This window comes from Mytilus californianus, unplaced genomic scaffold (genome assembly GCF_021869535.1).
Source record: "Mytilus californianus isolate M0D057914Y unplaced genomic scaffold, xbMytCali1.0.p SCAF_5, whole genome shotgun sequence".
In the NCBI taxonomy this organism is placed as follows: Eukaryota; Metazoa; Mollusca; class Bivalvia; order Mytilida; family Mytilidae; genus Mytilus; species Mytilus californianus.
The window spans coordinates 8,102,445-8,120,507 of NW_026262701.1; the positions used below are offsets into that span (position 1 = coordinate 8,102,445).

An 18,063-nucleotide genomic window follows, 5' to 3' on the forward strand; every position below is an offset into this window, starting at 1 on the left:
AAATAACATAAATCGTGAGAAACATGAGATTTTTTTCGATCAAAGGGCCATACGCCCTCTACGCCCTAACCTGGATCCGCCACTGTCAACTGTTGTGTAGAAAGAAAAACAATAAAAAATTGCCTGAGTTAAGTAACAGTTGGAGATCTTACCGTTAAGAAAGTAAGATTTAAACGCCAGTAGAAAAGCTATCATTCCGAGGAGTATAAGTAATATTAAAGTAACAGTTTGATGATCTTACCGTTATCACAGTAAGATTTAAACACCAGTAGACAATCTATCATTCCTAGGACTATAACAATTTGCCTGAGTTCAGTAACAGTTGGACGATCTTACCGTTATCAAAGTAAGATTTAAACACCAGTAGACAAGCTATCATTCCCAGGACTATAAAAATTTCCTTGAGTTAACTTAAGTAACAGTTTGACGATCTTACCGTTATCAAAGTAAGATTTAAACACCAGTAGACAAGCTATCATTCCCAGGACTATAAGTTATAGTTCAGTAACAGTTTGACGATCTTACCGTTATCAAAGTAAGATTTAAACACCAGTAGACAAGCTATCATTCCCAGGACTATAACAATTTCCTTGAGTAACGTAACAGTTTGATGATCTTACCGTTATCAAAGTAAGATTTAAACACCAGTAGACAAGCTATCATTCCCAGGACTATAACAATTTCCTTGAATTAAGTAACAGTTTGATGATCTTACCGTTATCAAAGTAAGATTTAAACACCAGTAGACAAGCTATCATTTCCAGGACTATAAGTTATAGTTCAGTAACAGTTTGACGATCTTACCGTTATCAAAGTAAGATTTAAACACCAGTAGACAAGCTATCATTCCCAGGACTATAAGTTATAGTTCAGTAACAGTTTGACGATCTTACCGTTATCAAAGTAAGATATAAACACCAGTAGACAAGCTATCATTCCCAGGACTATAAATTATAGTTCAGTAACAGTTTGCAGTCTTACCGTTATCAAAGTAAGATTTAAACACCAGTAGACAAGCTATCATTCCCAGGACTATAAGTTATAGTTCAGTAACAGTTTGACGATCTTACTGTTATCAAAGTAAGATTTAAACACCAGTAGACAAGCTATCATTCCCAGGACTATAAGTTATAGTTCAGTAACAGTTTGACGATCTTACCGTTATTAAAGTAAGATTTAAACACCAGTAGACAAGCTATCATTCCCAGGACTATAAGTTATAGTTCAGTAACAGTTTGATGATCTTACCGTTATCAAAGTAAGATTTAAACACCAGTAGACAAGCTATCATTCCCAGGACTATAAGTTATAGGTCAGTAACAGTTTGACGATCTTACCGTTATCAAAGTAAGATTTAAACACCAGTAGACAAGCTATCATTCCCAGGACTATAACAATTTGACTGAGTTCAGTAACAGTTTGACGATCTTACCGTTATCAAAGTAAGATTTAAACACCAGTAGACAAGCTATCATTCCAAGGACTATAAGTTATAGTTCAGTAACAGTTTGATGATCTTACCGTTATCAAAGTAAGATTTAAACACCAGTAAACAAGCTATCATTCCCAGGACTATAACAATTTCTTGAGTTAAGTAACAGTTTGACGATCTTGCCGTTATCAAAGTAAGATTTAAACACCAGAAGACAAGCTATCATTCCCAGGACTATAACAATTTCCTTGAGTTAAGTAACAGTTTGATGATCTTACCGTTATCAAAGTAAGATTTAAACACCGGTAGACAAGCTATCATTCCCAGGACTATAAAAATTTCCTTGAGTTAAGTAACAGTTTGACGATCTTACCGTTATCAAAGTAAGATTTAAACACCAGTAGACAAGCTATCATTCCCAGGACTATAACACTCTTTGTCCTTCTCATTATTCCGTTCTTTTAGATATTTATTCATTTTTATTTCCTCTCATTTCTAGTTTTAGTTAAGAACCCGGATGACACACTGAAACAAAATAAAATACGGATTAAATATAATATAGTTTTAGGATAACAGATTTAGCTCATGAGTATAAACAACAGCTGTACGTTGCTTATTTTTCAAATCCGATTTATTTTTGTAGGAAAAACGCATATAAAATATCAGATTGTGTTCATTATTAGTGTTGATTTCTACGGGACTTGAGGCGAAATTAAAAACAAATTTGGTGCAATATCTGTTATAATATTTTTGGTCACTCGAATAATTACATTGAATAAAGACCTGTATAATGGTTTCTAAGCTATATATATTACGTGGTTAGTAACTGTGGACATTTACTTTTTATTTATTTTTCTATTTCTCTTTTACGTACCAGCTTATTTTATTATTTGCGACTGTTGCAGGAAACTAGCATAATAAGTAAAGTATGTTATATTTAGTTTGCATTATCTAAAGAGCAGTTTAACCAGAATAGTTGCTGGTTATCAACGGAAGATTCAAGTCGGGATAAAGTTTAACAATTTAATACACGTTCCAACACGAACATAGAAGACGTTACAATATTTAGTTCGGCGTTATATTAACGGTACCCGTCCTTAACCAAAACTGAATATAAATCATTTTTAAGAAGTACATAAATCATAATCATCAAGATATGCATGTAACTATTGATTAAGTTATAAATGTCAATTTGTTGAAACTGTCTGTGACATGTAGATATAAAATCCATTATCGGATTAGTAGAAACCTGCATTAAAAACAAGTTATTTACATGGAAAATTTAAGATAGAGATGACAGTTAAAAAGGGTAATAAAAAAAGTTCGAAAGACAATAGTCCAACAACATTGAAATGCTTTTTGTCCAGTCATAGTAGTTTTAAAATGTTAATGATTTCTATCGAAATATCTATCCCGTCAACCTATTCAGATTTATTTTAATATTTTGCCGTTTTCTATGTAGGAATCAGAAAAATATGAAAATGAAAATACCCAATAAACAATAACACACCATAACATTTTTTTAAAATGAAAATAAAACGGGTATAAGACTAGTCACAATGACAACCTGAATACAGCAACTAAACGAAAACAAAGTTCTATTTTAATAAATACTTCTGATCAGTTTCTTTGTCAGTTGACAAAAATGTATAAACAAAAATACCGACCTCCAAAGTAAATTCAAAACAGGGGATTTCCATAAAAACTAAAATCAAACGTTATCAACCAACGGAACGAGTGGAAAACAACTGGTATATTCCCGACTTGGTACAGGCATTTTCCGAAGAAAAATGGTTGGCTAAACCTTGTTTTATGGCTAGCTAAACATCCCACTTGTATAACAGCAGTTTATAGTTCCGTTATATTGACAATATTGGGTGAGCAACCCAAACAGACTTAATATATTAATGTGACAATAATTAGGATCCAGCATCAAAAACTGCGTAAACATACATCACAGACAAAACTGACTTAAAAATACGTGTTTTGAACAATAATCCAATTAACATGCCCGTTATATATTCTTAAGCAAATGATCTGAGACATGATTGTATAGACAAAAGAATGTCTGCATACTATATACTAGTAAATTGTTACAGATTTAGTTTGTTATTTAGAATGATAATTATTGAGATAAAAATATTTGCACTCAAAGTATCTCAAGTGGACATTTGCTTATTGCAAAAAAATGATCCAAATTACCGTATGAAGCTAAAACACCAGTTTAAATAGGTAAAGTTGGCGCTCCATTACTCTTTAATGCTTTATAAAGTTAATAATGATAGGATATATATGTGTGATTGTCTTACCCTGACAGACACACTAATAATGATAGGATATATGTTTGATTGTCTTACCCTGACAGACACACTAATAATGATAGGATATACTAGTATGTGTTTGATTGTCTCACCCTGACAGACACGCACGCAATCATCTTTATATGTATGTTTGTAATTTGAAATAATTTTCTGAATTCACATGTATATGTGTTGTGTTTAAAGGTCAAACAGTAATATAAATCTAATTATTATCTATAAATTGATTGTAATATACTTTTGAAAGTGTATTCGTTATTCAGTGGCGGATCCAGAACTTTTCATAAGGGGGAACGCTGACTAACCTAAGGGGGGGCCCGCTCCAGTCATGCCCCCAGCCCCCCCCCCCCCTTTGATCCGCCTATGCCGTTTATTTTTTAAATAAGTCATTTAAGCCAAATATTTTCGATACCTATATCTGACATACATTTGATAAATATTTAACCCCACCAAATTGCCTGAATTAAGTCGTGGATCTGGATCTTGTGTTGTTCGTTGTTGTTGATCTTTGTTTGTGCATCTATTCTAGAGAGGGTCGGTTGTCGGTGTGATAAGTTTTGGTAATTTATTATACTCTTGTTATATATTATATATATACCTCAGTCTTGATCTCAGTGGGAAACCTAGTGTCGAAGTATAACCTCCCTTTAAGCACTCAAAACTTGATCTTTTCGATGTTTGTCCTGTTTTAGCAAGGATTATGTACCCTTTTGTTGTTTCAATGCTGAACCTATGGCAGTTTTATAGAAAATCCAGTGCCTTTCCCCTTGTACTCTTATATTTGACCTTTGGGTACTTTATAGATAGGGATTGCTGTATGCATTGTCAACAATGATTTCCCTAAAGGAATTTTTTAAATAAAGAATAATTACACATATCGACCTATTCGAGCACACCTTCTAGGCTAGGGTGTGCTCTACTTTGATGACTCGGCACGATATTTTACGGATTGTAAAGGTTGTGTAGGACTTTTTGTAAACATTAAAAAGTGCAAGCACAACATGAACGAACAAGTGAGTAATCTACTAGTATGTTTAAAATGCTAAAACGAAAATCTCTAATAAAAATCTTGATTTTCTGTAAAAATTTTGGCTTGATCTGCTATAAAATCCCCATTTTCTATTAAGGTTCATCTATACACTTCCACCAAAATGGCTGTGTTTACACCATGAAATTTTCTCTGAATGCAGACAAAACTGTGTAATTCTAACAGTTTTAATTCCTGGCAGCACCTAGATATATACAAGTTGTATTCATTTTGTGTTTTAAAAAGAAAAACCTTTTGTGGATTTTGCTAAACATTTTCTTTCCTTGCCACAGGTGGTGTAAAATAAACAAAGTCATGTGAAATCTTTGAGATGGTCCCCCTCAGCATGCTCAGGTAATGATTGTATTGTATCATATTGATTGATATGGACAATAGAGGGACAATAGAAATCTACTCACAACAAAGGTGATTTAAATAGTGTAAATGAGTGGACTGTATAAAAGAAAACTCAGGTGTTTGTTTATTTCTCCATCTTCTGTGGCAAGAAAGACACGTCTCCTGTATTCAATATTTTTGTTGTTTTGATATTATTGCACCTTGAAAATTCAGTAATACACTGGCACAAAGAAGGTATCATAAACCTAATTATAACTTTCAAAGAAAAACGTTCTGGTAAAAAGTAACAATAAAAACAAAATTTCCGTATAATGTTATCCTTTCCCTCCTGAAATAGCAAACAACGAATACACCAAGCTATATGAGCTTTGTGTTATATTTGTTTCAAAATGTTGATATGCAAATTAAGGTTCACGACTATGGTCCTTTGGCTAAAATGGCGGTTCTCACCTCATTTACTCTTGAGTACAGACAAACCTGTGTATCTCGAAAAGTTTTAAGGCAAATAGTAATATAAATCTAATTATTAATATAATCATGTTTGAATTGTTTTACACTAGTCATTATGGGACTCTTTATAGCTTGCTGTTCGGTGTCACTGTGTTGAAGGCCGTACTTTGACCTATAATTGTTAACGTTTTACACATTGTGACTTGGATGGAGTGTTATCTCATTGGCACTCATACCACATCTTCTTATTTCTATATATAGCATGCCCTAGATAAATAAAATTCAAATTTCCTGGAGGACCAACTTCAGTTTATTTTTCTACTGGCTGTATACCTCTCTGGAACATGCCAATTATCCGTATATGTATGCAGCTATATCAGAGAAGTTCAGCGAAAAAATACCAAAGGAATCGATTGATATGCAGCAAAGATTAGCACTTTTGAAATTATTAATAAGTTACTAAAGCTATTCAAACGGACCTTATTCCGATATAAACATTAAATGCGAATACATCGAGAAGACCTCAAATACATGTACATAAATCGAGAGGACCTATTCTTAAAATGAAAAAAAAATATAGTAAACATCTTGTAACGGATAGCCTATTTTATATAAAAATACGTATCTTTAGATTTTTTTAAACTGCACAGATACAACTTTATATCAGTAATTAACGAAAAGACAATAGCAATATACTATCATGGAAAAGTCAAGAAGCTCATTGGCAATTCTACCTCATCTCCTTATTTTATAATGTCACATGTTTGAATTATCAGATCTTTTGTATATATAACGATTATTACAAATATCACTCCTTCTCAATTTTCCCAAATAAGGTAATATAAAAATAAGTAGAAGTGGTATGAAGAAGAAGAAGAAGAAGAAGAAGATGTTTTATTTCCATTAAATGGGCTCACAAAGAGCATAGTACAATATAAGACATTAATAAGACAATAACAAAAAGAAACAAGAATTGTCTAGTATACATACAAAGAAAAGAAAAAGCAGTTTGAACATCATGAACTACACACATATATAAATATATATAAGTATACGTTCAACAGTGTTTCCTTCCTTCTCAGGTTCACCCCAACATGAAAAAGTTCCTAAAATAAATTGGCAATGTATTGGATATTTTACTTTACTGCAAAAGCCACCAAGGGACGGTGATGCATCGCAAGGTGGGATATAGACGCACATGGTATACATGAATGTAAATAGATAATTTGGTTATGATATTATGAGCAGATGCACAAACCTGGTATGTCATCCTCGTGCCTGATGCAGAAGGGGTTGATACATATTGTAAGATGACCCGAGTGCAAGAGACCCCAAGGGACGATGCTAAATGACATTTCCAAGTTTTCATAGTACGAAATAGAAAAAAGGTATGATTGCCAATGAGACAACTATTCACCAGAGACCAAATGATATAGACTTTAGCAACTATAGGTCACAGTAAAGTGAAAACCCCATACCGTATAGTCGGCTATAAAAGGCCCAAACATGAAAAATATAAAACAATTCAAGTGAGAAAACTAACGGCCCAATTTATATCAAAACAATTTACGAAAAACAAATATGACAGACATGAACCAACGACTACCACTGACTTACAGGCTTCTGACGGGGGACTGGCACATATAAGTCTGTCATGTCTGTGAGTCATGAACTGATTTAAAATAAGTCTGGAATCATCAGTCCTACCATGCATTGAAACGGTTACAGAAGAATTCACTCATCTTTATTTTATTGGAAAAGTTTCTTAAATTAATCAAAATTGGATTTAATCTTCTCATTAAATTTTGTTTGATCAAAAGACTAAAATGATGAATTCATGTATTGATAAAGTTTTTTGAAAGAACTATGGATACTCCCTGGCCAAATATGATAATTTCCTGGACTCACCAGTAGTAATCCTCAAGTAAGAACACTGCCGTTGTCATGAAATAGAAGTTACTTCATAAGATTAGTTCCAAATGGAACATTTATTCTGGAATATTATTTCCACTCAAACAAATATTCTGGAATATTATTTCCACTCAAACAAATATTCTGGAATATTATTTCCACTCAAACAAATATTACAGTATTTATTCCGAATGGAATAAAGGGTATATCATATTTGTTACAACAGAAACAAGTATTATTGCATTGTTTATAACAAAGTTTCCAGGGGAACTTCTGTTATGCTGAACAAATACACGCTGACACCTTCTCCAGACAGTGGTCACTTATAAACGTCCTTTTAAAGTTAACAATTAGTAGCAGACAAGCATATTGTTTCATTAATGTCCACATTCAAGTGAATATATCTTTTAAAAGTAAACTTATGCTATATTCTTATGGCATCAAACAATATGACATGAACATATTTATTTTTACATCCATAGGGATTAGATATAGATACGAGGAGGATTGTTAGAGCTTTTAAGCTCACAATCCTAGAGCATCGTCCCTTGGTGTCTGTTGCAGCTAAACAATCATTTATATTTATATTTATACATTTCCAACAAAATATTTTTATATCAAGTGAGAAAAAAAAAGTTTGCCACATCTCTGGAGTAGCAACTCTTAAATACTTTTTATTTAACATATAATACCTGTATGACTTTATTTCAATAAGTGAAGTTTATTATATGAATGTCATGTAAAATACTGTATGTTGTATCAATTATATATGTTATGTGTATATGCCCCCCTGGGGACCTAATTTGGAAAATAAAACTTATCTTATCTTATCTTATAACAATTATGACAGGGATTTCTATCCTTCCAGGGAATTCTTCTGTAGGACAACTGAAGTACTCTAGGTATTTGTTATCTGACATGAAGAACATATGCTTTACTGGTCTGTACATTATCATTTTAGCTTCAATTCAAATAACCTACTTTTTTTACCTCATAAGTCATCATAACTATTGCCATCAGTTTTATACACAGTTTTAATACTTATCAAAGGAAGGTCCCTTTTGATTTTAGTGAAATATAGAAAACAATTGAAATTTATAAAAACAATGTTAAAAAAGACACTCACGTTTAGGAAACATCTTTTCATGCAAGACTTTAAACCAAAAATACTAAATGTTTACGTATGTATAGTACAAAATACTATATGCTATTCAAAATGGATTCCCAATGTGAAAAAAATATTTTTATGATTTATTAATTTGCATTGGGAGGATATTTTCCTGCAATAATTTTAATTTTAGTTTAGTTTTTGTTTAAATTCACAAATGGTGTAACATCTTGTTTTGCTATCATTTACATGAAAATTAAAATATGTATAACAAGTCCAAGTTAAGTACAGTTTTTTAGGCCCATAGAATTAAAATTCAATAAGCAATCATAATAAAATGGTTTATCTTTTGATAAACACATGAAAGAGTTTTATGCCCATAATATTAAAATCCAATCTTTATAAAATAATGGTTTCGTTAAAAAAACAATTATCTAGTAGTCTTGGTCGTTAAAAAAATGAAGCAGCGTGCAACAGATTGTCATGAAATAAATATATAAATTATCGAAATGAATTGGAAAAATCTGACATAAGATAAACTTGGTAGAAATCCAATCATCAAATACCTTTTCGGTAATTGCGAAGAACAAATAAAAAATTTTGAAATCATGTTGCATGAATATTTATTTAACATATGTTTCTTACCAGGATATTAATTTATTAATAAACTGCTTTGCAGTTAATTTTTTATTGCAAGTTGCTGCAATGTAAGCCCCCCCCCCCTTTTCCAAGAATAACAATTGGTCAATTTTTTGTCAGTTTCCGGCAGTTTTATGCATTAAATGTTTTTTCATGCGGATCCGATTTCATGGATATAGACACGAGACTTTTTTTTATAAGTGAAAGTGATTTCGTTAACAACTGCGTTGTTTTATAAAACAGAATTTACAGCCAGATATATTTAATTTTTAAAATTTTATCTACATTTACCAAACTTTCTCAAGACAGTTTCATAAAAAAAAAGGGTTAATATCATTTTCATACATTCTCTAATGATCTTATCAGGTTTATTCACCTTTGTTCTGAAAATCGATGTGTTACATTTACTTTGGGATTTAGGAAACGCTTATTGTATGTAAGATTTTGGGGATGCAAGTTCAATCAAATATAATTTGACTCATCCTTCTCAAATATGTTTCAATGTAGAGAATCTTCCCAATGTTACAAGTTACATAGGACTATCGACATTTCTTTACTTTCTGTGGACCTTTTTATTCATACCATCAGATCACATATAATTTTTGGCAAGTTCCTATTTTCACAGTGTTATATATGTCTTATATTAATATTTTTTATAGAATCTGTTTTATTAATGCTTTTTTACACATATTCTAATGGCTCTAGTCTGGCTGTGGCTTAAGATCATGAAATAAGTTGATTTAAATTATCTATAATTAGATATGATTCTCAAAATCATTCGTGTTTTACAGACTCTTCAGGATCAGTTTCTTCAAAAGTGGTTTAGTAATATTGATAACTCGTCTCGTGGCGATGAGTTACGGAGTATATATCTCCCAATTGATACGATATTCCCGGGCTTGTGTTTCCTATCATGATTTCCTTGATAGAGGATTGCTGCTCACAAGGAAGCTATTAAACCAAGAGTTCCAAATGGTGAAGTTGAAGTCATCCCTTCGTAAATTTTACGGACGCCATCACGAGTTGGTTGACCGTTATGGAATAACCGTTTCACAGATGATATCGGATATGTTCCTTATGTCGTAACTACAATACCCTCCCTTTTCACGAATGTGACTTACCGAATTAGACTATTTACTGGATTTGTAATAACATAAGTAACACGACGGGTGCCACATGTGGAGCAGGATCTGCTTACCCTTCCGGAGCACCTGAGATCACCCCCAGTTTTTGGTGGGGTTCGTGTTGCTTAGTCTTTGGTTTTCTATGTTGTGTCATCTGTACTACTGTTTGTCTGTTTATCTTTTTATTTTTGGCCATGGCGTTGTCGGTTTGTTTTCGATCTATGAGTTTGACTGTCCCTCTGGTATCTTTCGTCCCTCTTTTATAAGTTATTTAAAGCTCTGTTTGGTTGCGATCAACAATCCCTGAATGACATACTAGTATATGCAAGAGAATAGTAAACCTTTTCTTCGTGATTAAGTACGACCTCTTGATTGGTTGTATTCAATAATTCGTTTCATTATCAGTGTAATGTTTATGGTTAATGCTAACCCGAATTATTCAGTCCCTCTTCGTGATCGACTCTCCCACTCGCAAGGTTAATGTAGCCATCGTAGAACAGTGGAATATAACGACTGAACAAGTTTGAGCTTTCTAAAAAGCTGTGGACAGCTTCGCTCTATCCTAATTTAAGATAATATGTGTGCATGTGGTTGTTGATTTAGTATTGGGAATGTGGTATTTTTAGTTATTGATTGATATAAAATGGATGTCTTAGACTTGGAATATCAATTTTTGTATATATATTAAGATGAACTTTTCTGAAATTTTAAACTGGCTGTTTAGTGTTTAGTTGTCAATATGTTTTTGTGGAGTGTGGTTTCCTAGTTCTTACAGCTGGTCATTGACTTGCGACTTTGATTGCTAGTTCTGTATATAAATTATTTAGATATATATGAATGTTTAGGTATGTTGATTAAGAGTAACATGATTTCGAGTGATGAACACAATAACAATCAAAACCAATCTACTGTCAAGCAGTTGGCCAGGATCCCAGGCTAGGTCACTTCATATCCATATATTTGGTCAGTGATAAATTAAGAAGTCAATTACTAATAACACCTTAGCCATGTGGAATCCTAGTTTTACCTTGTACAATCTCACCAGGTGACAATTGATAAAAACGTACCCTTTTCTACATACAGTTGCTGAAAAGGGGACGACCATTTGATATTCTGACGGAAGCCAGAAGGGGTTTTTTCATCTGTTGCTACCTGGGAATATTATACTGTCAATCACGATTTTAAAATGTTCCAGTTGCTACGAATTCTATTTATTTTTTTTTTTTGTTAAATTTATTTAACTTTTGTACAAAATTATTTCCTGCATTTTGAGATGCAGATTTTTCCTTTTCATCTTGCCGTGAAACAAACGAAAAACAGACACGATAATAAGCAAACAGAAAACAGGTTCCGGATTTGGACAGGTATATTAAGTACACAAAGCTGAGTCCTCAAACGTAACGTCTTCAAATTACTTCAATCATTTACGACGTCGGCATTTTCCCCCAGAAAACAAACGCGTAACAAAAACACTGGACACTTAGTTTATCACATAGCTTTAAACATACACGTTCAACATATTTCTTCCTTTTTAACAACAAAGTGCAGCATATGCACATTCTTGAAATATAAATATGGACCCTATTCAGAAAATAGCGTTAAAACGTCATTTCTTTAAATTGTAACATAATAGCTGGACATTAAAAAAATTCAGGTGTTCAGACTGGACTATCGAATCATTCATATTTTGCAGATTTTTTTAAACCTCATGTTATGCACATTTGGAATATCAAGCTATTTTGAAATAAAAAAATAGCAATTAAATATTTTTTCTTACCGATTCTTCCATTTTCGAATATTAATCCTTCCAAATTACTACCTCTTACACATAACGAACTACATTTCAAACTCATCCACCATGGCCGTTTTTGAATTTTTTTGCGGTGAATTTCGTATGACGTCATAGTCCTAATCCGAAAAATTCTATTTTACGAAAATGCGAGAAAATATGCTGAATTTGTATAAATTTTAGGTCAAAAACTCTATTTTATGCTTATTTTATGTTACAAGTTTCACATAATTTAGCCGTTTTCTCTATGTTCGTTTCATACTTTATAGATTTAATTTTGATAACTTTATAAGTAATGTGGATTTTAATGGCTAGCATTCATCATTTTATCATAAAAAAAACTTCCTATTTAAAATATGTTTTCATATAAAAATACTTTTAAAAGCGCATTTTACAGTTGCCTTCAACTTTGTGCACGCCGTCATACATGTATAAGCAGCAAATTGAATGTATTAGCTGGATCCAAACCCATTTCTAAGGTGGAACAGGATATTACGGCACAAAATAAAATGGTAAGCAAGAAGATTTTGTCTTATTCGGTAGGAATAAAACTTCCACATTTTATGAAACAAAATATCGTACTTGCTCTGAAGTATGTATTTTAAAAAGAAAAATATATAAAATTACTGAAGGATTCTAGGTGAAATATTACCTCTACCAATAAACACCCTAGAAGTGTCATCCATTGGTAGTAGTTTGACCTTTCACACTGGTAAAAATGAAAGCTAACACCATCCAGAAATGAACTATTGAATAAAAACATTCCTTATCTCTCTACTTTATATTAAACACCACTCTCAACATGCCATAATTGTCCTGATTTACAATAAAAAGAAAATATTATCCTCCACACACATGGTAATGAAAATACTGAGATATAATTTACAATTCAGTTGAAATAATAAGAGGCATAAAAAAGTTCTAAGGTTCACGTATTGACTTTTTTAAAAAAAAAAGCAACTTGTTATTGTGTTGCCAAAGATAAGGGTAAATTGGATAGCCCCCTGTCACGTATGATATCGTTAATTATCGCGGGATTTAAACTAAAACGCACATATAATTTCGAGATCAGGGTTGATAAGTCGCTTATGTGAAAATGGTCTATTAACTAAAACTAAATGTTCAAATGAAATGCCTTTTATGTATATTACATTTCTGATTTTTCTTAATTTTATCGGAATATTAGAAATTACGCTTCTTACCAACAGCGGATCCAGTGATCTGAGTTTTTGTAAGCTTAGTATCTAAAGATTTAGGTTATATTCAATTTTAAAACTTTATTTCTTTTTTTGATTGCTTTGATATTTTTTTTATAATTTTTGGTTATTTTTTGTTATTAATATTCTCATAATAACATTAACAATGCCAATAGTTTAGTATACATGTATGCATTGGTTCAATAATTTCGATAACATTAAAATTACAAGAAACTCGTTTCATATGACTTAAAGAAATACTCCCGAATAGCCCGTTTGACATCAAACATTATGGAACACAGCTTAATAGCTTCGTATTCTAAAAAGCATTAAACAAACGTCAACAGATAAAATATAATCGCTATGTTCAATTTTAAATGACTCAACGAAGTATTTATTCTTAACAAGGAAAGTTCATAAGTTACTTTATCGCACCTCGGGTATATTGTGACGTTATGATTGGTTTAACGCCGTCACGTGGTGACCCCCTATGGATCCGTAAGGGGTCAGTAGATTTCTAATGGGGTTCATGACATCACGTTTACTATTAATGGTGACGTCATCGATTAATGTTTTTGTTTCATTGCTTTTTCTTCATAACTTAGCAGGAATAGTCCCGTGTGCGATAAATTCGTTATAAGGTTCACAACTCACCCTCTACGGATCCATAGAGGGTTGGTAAAATCAATAGGAGATTCGGCCTTCGGTCTCGCCCCCTATGGATTTTACTAACCCTCTATGGATCCGTATTGGGTCAGTAGCAAACCGTATAACTTATAATAAGAGCAAAAATACTGAAAATTCGCCAAAATTGTGGTCAGTAGCAATTCGTTAGCGTCATACAGTATAAATAAATAGATGTGATACTGTTGCCAATGATAAAACTATCCACAGACAAAAGGACGAGGATGTAATCAGATATGGGTAATTTTTCGACCTTAAACAATGAGCAAAACCCATTCCGTATGGTAAAATTGAGAATGGAAATAGGGAATGTGTCAAAGATACAACAACCCGATCACAGAGCAGAAACCAGCCTAAGGCCCCTAATGGGTCTTCAACACAGCGAGCAAATCCCGCATCCGGAGGCGGGCTTCAGCTGGCCCCTAAACCAAAATGTGTACTAGTTCAGTGAAAATGGACGTCACAATAAACTCCGAAACATTAAAATTAAAAAAAAACATACAAGACTAACAAAGGCCAGTGGCACCTGACTTGGGACAGGCGCAAAAATGCGGCGGGGTTAAACATGTTTTGTGAGATCTCAACTCTTATCTATACCTCTAGCCAATGTAGAATAAACAAACACACAGCAATACGCACAGTAAAAATCAGCTTAAAAGAAGTCCGAGTCCGATGTCAGAATAGGTAACAAAAGAAACTAAGCAAAATGACAATGATACATAAATTAACAAAGGTCTACTAGCAGTTACTTAAACTGATTGAAAGATTATGTCTTCATCATATGAAAATTAAGCACAATCCCTCCCGTTAGGGGTTTAGTATCATACCATCATAAAATATATGAGAAGAACATAACCCGTATCATGCCAACAACTGGTTTTAGAATAAATGTGTTCCTTTCAATATCGCCGAGTTTGACAGTTGAGATGTTTTAGTCTATGCTGGGACTAATATGTAAAGAAGCCAACTATAATAATTTCTTTCTAACAATTAGATTTCACATAGTTTAGACAATGCTTTAATGTGGGGAAAATGTTATTTGAACAGATACTAGTAGCACATGCGCAGATGTGCCTTGTTTTACCAAGTCGGTGGTCGAATTTTCGTTTCGTCTTTATGAAGCAGGAAGTCTTGTTCTTTCACCACTAAGAAATTTTCAATCGGATGAATACCGTTATGGGAACGTTATGTATATACCGTATGATAGATTAACATTATAATGTGTTAAAAAATGGATCTATAAACTGATCTAATCTAATTAAAATTACAACAACACAGCAAACACCAAGTTTAGTAACAATTCTGGTTATTGTGCATACAAAATTAAAGAGTTTTTAGTGAATCTTATATAAAGGGGAAGCACTTGCAATAACCTGACATATAGGATTTTATTTGTAACGATTTCAGACAGTTATGTCTTACAAAATATGAAAGTCCTATCACGGAATATAATTAAAATTGTGACCTTAAAATCAAGAAGAATTTCGTCTAATTACCTGGACTATCTAGTACATGCAAAGCAACGATTCAATCCGATATAAAATATCTAAATACAAAATTCACGCGTTTAAACATTGTCGAATGCTCTCCGTATTTGCTGACGTATTTTTTTTTAATTACTAAATAATATACGAAATGTTAAAATAACACCTTTGCGTCGTGTTTCCTTGTTCTTCAGTATACGATTATTTTGGAAAAAGACTTTATCAAAATGTTATTCTTTAAAAGTCAAAGTTTTGAGTTTCAGTCATATTCTAGATAAGAAATTCATTTCAAGATTTTAACAGCAAAGATTTCAAAAGCTACAAATAAGCTGAAATTTCTACTATATCAAATTCAAATTTGAAAATTAGGTTTTTTTTTATTTATTATTAAAATCTTATTATTTTTGAAATAATTAGTTCGAAATAAATTCACAATTTCAGGAGTAAAAACATTTGCCATTTTTATGTCAAAAATTTTGACTTTGAAAAAAAGTTAAAGTTAATATCATTGCTAGTATATACTTGCATATATCGTGTTATTATGTCTCTAACGTCACAGTACCCAAATTGCACCTATTCAGCAAAAATAGCAACAAAAATCTTACAACTTTTCTACCAGACTCAAGCTAGCGACCAATTCCAGCGACCAATCAAGCTAGCGACCAATTCTATCGACCACTAAAGTTAACAATGAGCATCAACACGTTACAGAACCATTTAGAGATATGTCTGAAAACCACAAAATGACATTATGCTACAACGTTCTGCTAATATTTAATACGTAATATATCGCTATTAATTGTTTAATGGACAATTGTAATAAGAATAAATGCTTATACTTTTAGAAAGGAAACACCAATTAATTTTATTTGAATTTTACTTTTGATTCCAACAAATTAACGTGATGATCGTGTTTGCTCGAGGCTAATGCTCTAAATTAGTTATTCAGTTTTTGAATATTTTATATGAATTTATGAATGATTTTATTCTCATAAACTAGTACATAGCTACAGAGAAAATAACAGTTCATATCTAAAACATATTTTGTTTCGCATTTGTGAAAAATGAATAACAATATAATAGTAATACAGTTCCTCTAACCAGAAGGACAGACTTTCACTGATATGTATCATATAAATCTACACAATTTTTCTAGTTCAACAACATTTTCAGATGAGAATACATTATTAAATTTAATAATGTTTGCAATTCCTTTACAATAATGTGGTAAATATTTTTCTCTTTCTATGTTAACAAATTTGCACGACATAATGTAGTGAAATTCATCCATCGCCAATATCTGTACACTGTAAAAGTCGTGCTTAGAAATTAAACACTTGTATACATGTTTAGATCTAAACGTGTTTAGGATTGTGTTTAATTTCTAAACACATTGCTCAGTAAGCACATAATATCTAAACATGTCTTGAATTTAAACACTTTTAATGTCTTTAAAAATGAAAGTGTTTAGAAATTAAACACTTTTTTCTAAGCTAAACACGATTCTAAGCACAATCCTAAACACATTGTACTGAGACACGTTTAGATCTAAACATGTAAAAAAAAGTGCACAAAAGATGTGATTAGAAATGTGTTTAGGATCTAAACACCATTTTTACAGTGTAGAGCTGCATAGATGATAAGACCTTTTCGATCTCGGAATAGTTTAACTGTAGTATCTGGAATGTTATTTGTTTGTTAAACTAAGATTTTTAACGTGAAACAAAGACTACATCGTACATATAATATAGATAAATTAATTAAAGGCTATCATAGTACATAACGGCTAAACCAAGTCTCAAGATTAAGAGGTATGTATACGTAAGTATTGTATGTAAAACAGAATAAGAACATCTTAGTACATTAGTTCAGATGTCAATTTACGGTGAGATAAATAAAATTTTAAAGTGAACAAGGAAGACGCTATACGGTAGGAAAACCATACAACGGCTTTCTATATATACCGTCGACATTCTCAAATATCGAGTATTTCCTTAAAACCATTTAGGTGTGAGGGGAGTGCTTCTGGATACAGTGTATGGGGTATAGTCCAAGGCACTTCAAATAATACTCAAAGCAATAAAACAAATAACAATTTAATGAAAAGAAAGAAAAAACATATTCGATACAACATTCATCACATCAAAACATTTTAACTACGTTCAGCCAGAAACCTTTATCATACGTTAATGCTTAACCAAGTTAACATAGCCATAATGATACCACATATGGGCATTTTATAAGAAATTCAAACTTCCACTTTAGTATAATCAGGTCACTGATATATATTTAAAGAAGTGTTGTCAATTCATCGTATATATATTAAAGTTTAGCACTATGGAGGTTTTTTTGTTATCTTTATTTAAACCATTATGGAGGTTTTTCACGACCTTGGCTGACTATACAGCCCATGCATGGTGGGTAACCTACCTATACAGCCCTTGCAAGTTCTTTCAAAAATGTAAGCAAAAAAAAAATAACATTTCAAAATTAATACAAACGTCAAATAAATAAAGGAGCTCGAATGTCAGTCTTGTTCAATTA

At 32.1% G+C, this 18,063-nt stretch overlaps 1 protein-coding gene across 15 annotated transcripts in view; it reads right to left on the minus strand.

Moving 5' to 3' along the window:
* Positions 1 to 18,063, minus strand: part of LOC127700630 (carbohydrate sulfotransferase 1-like) — a 60,443-nt gene that overhangs the window by 8,583 nt on the left and 33,797 nt on the right. For 2 of the 15 annotated variants that reach the window (XM_052204172.1, XM_052204173.1), the window contains one exon: positions 1,806 to 1,957. In XM_052204172.1, the coding sequence (XP_052060132.1) occupies positions 1,806 to 1,881 (76 nt within the window). In that variant the 5' untranslated portion in view covers positions 1,882 to 1,957. The other 13 variants (XM_052204174.1, XM_052204185.1, XM_052204186.1 and 10 more) reach the window with 13 other exon arrangements.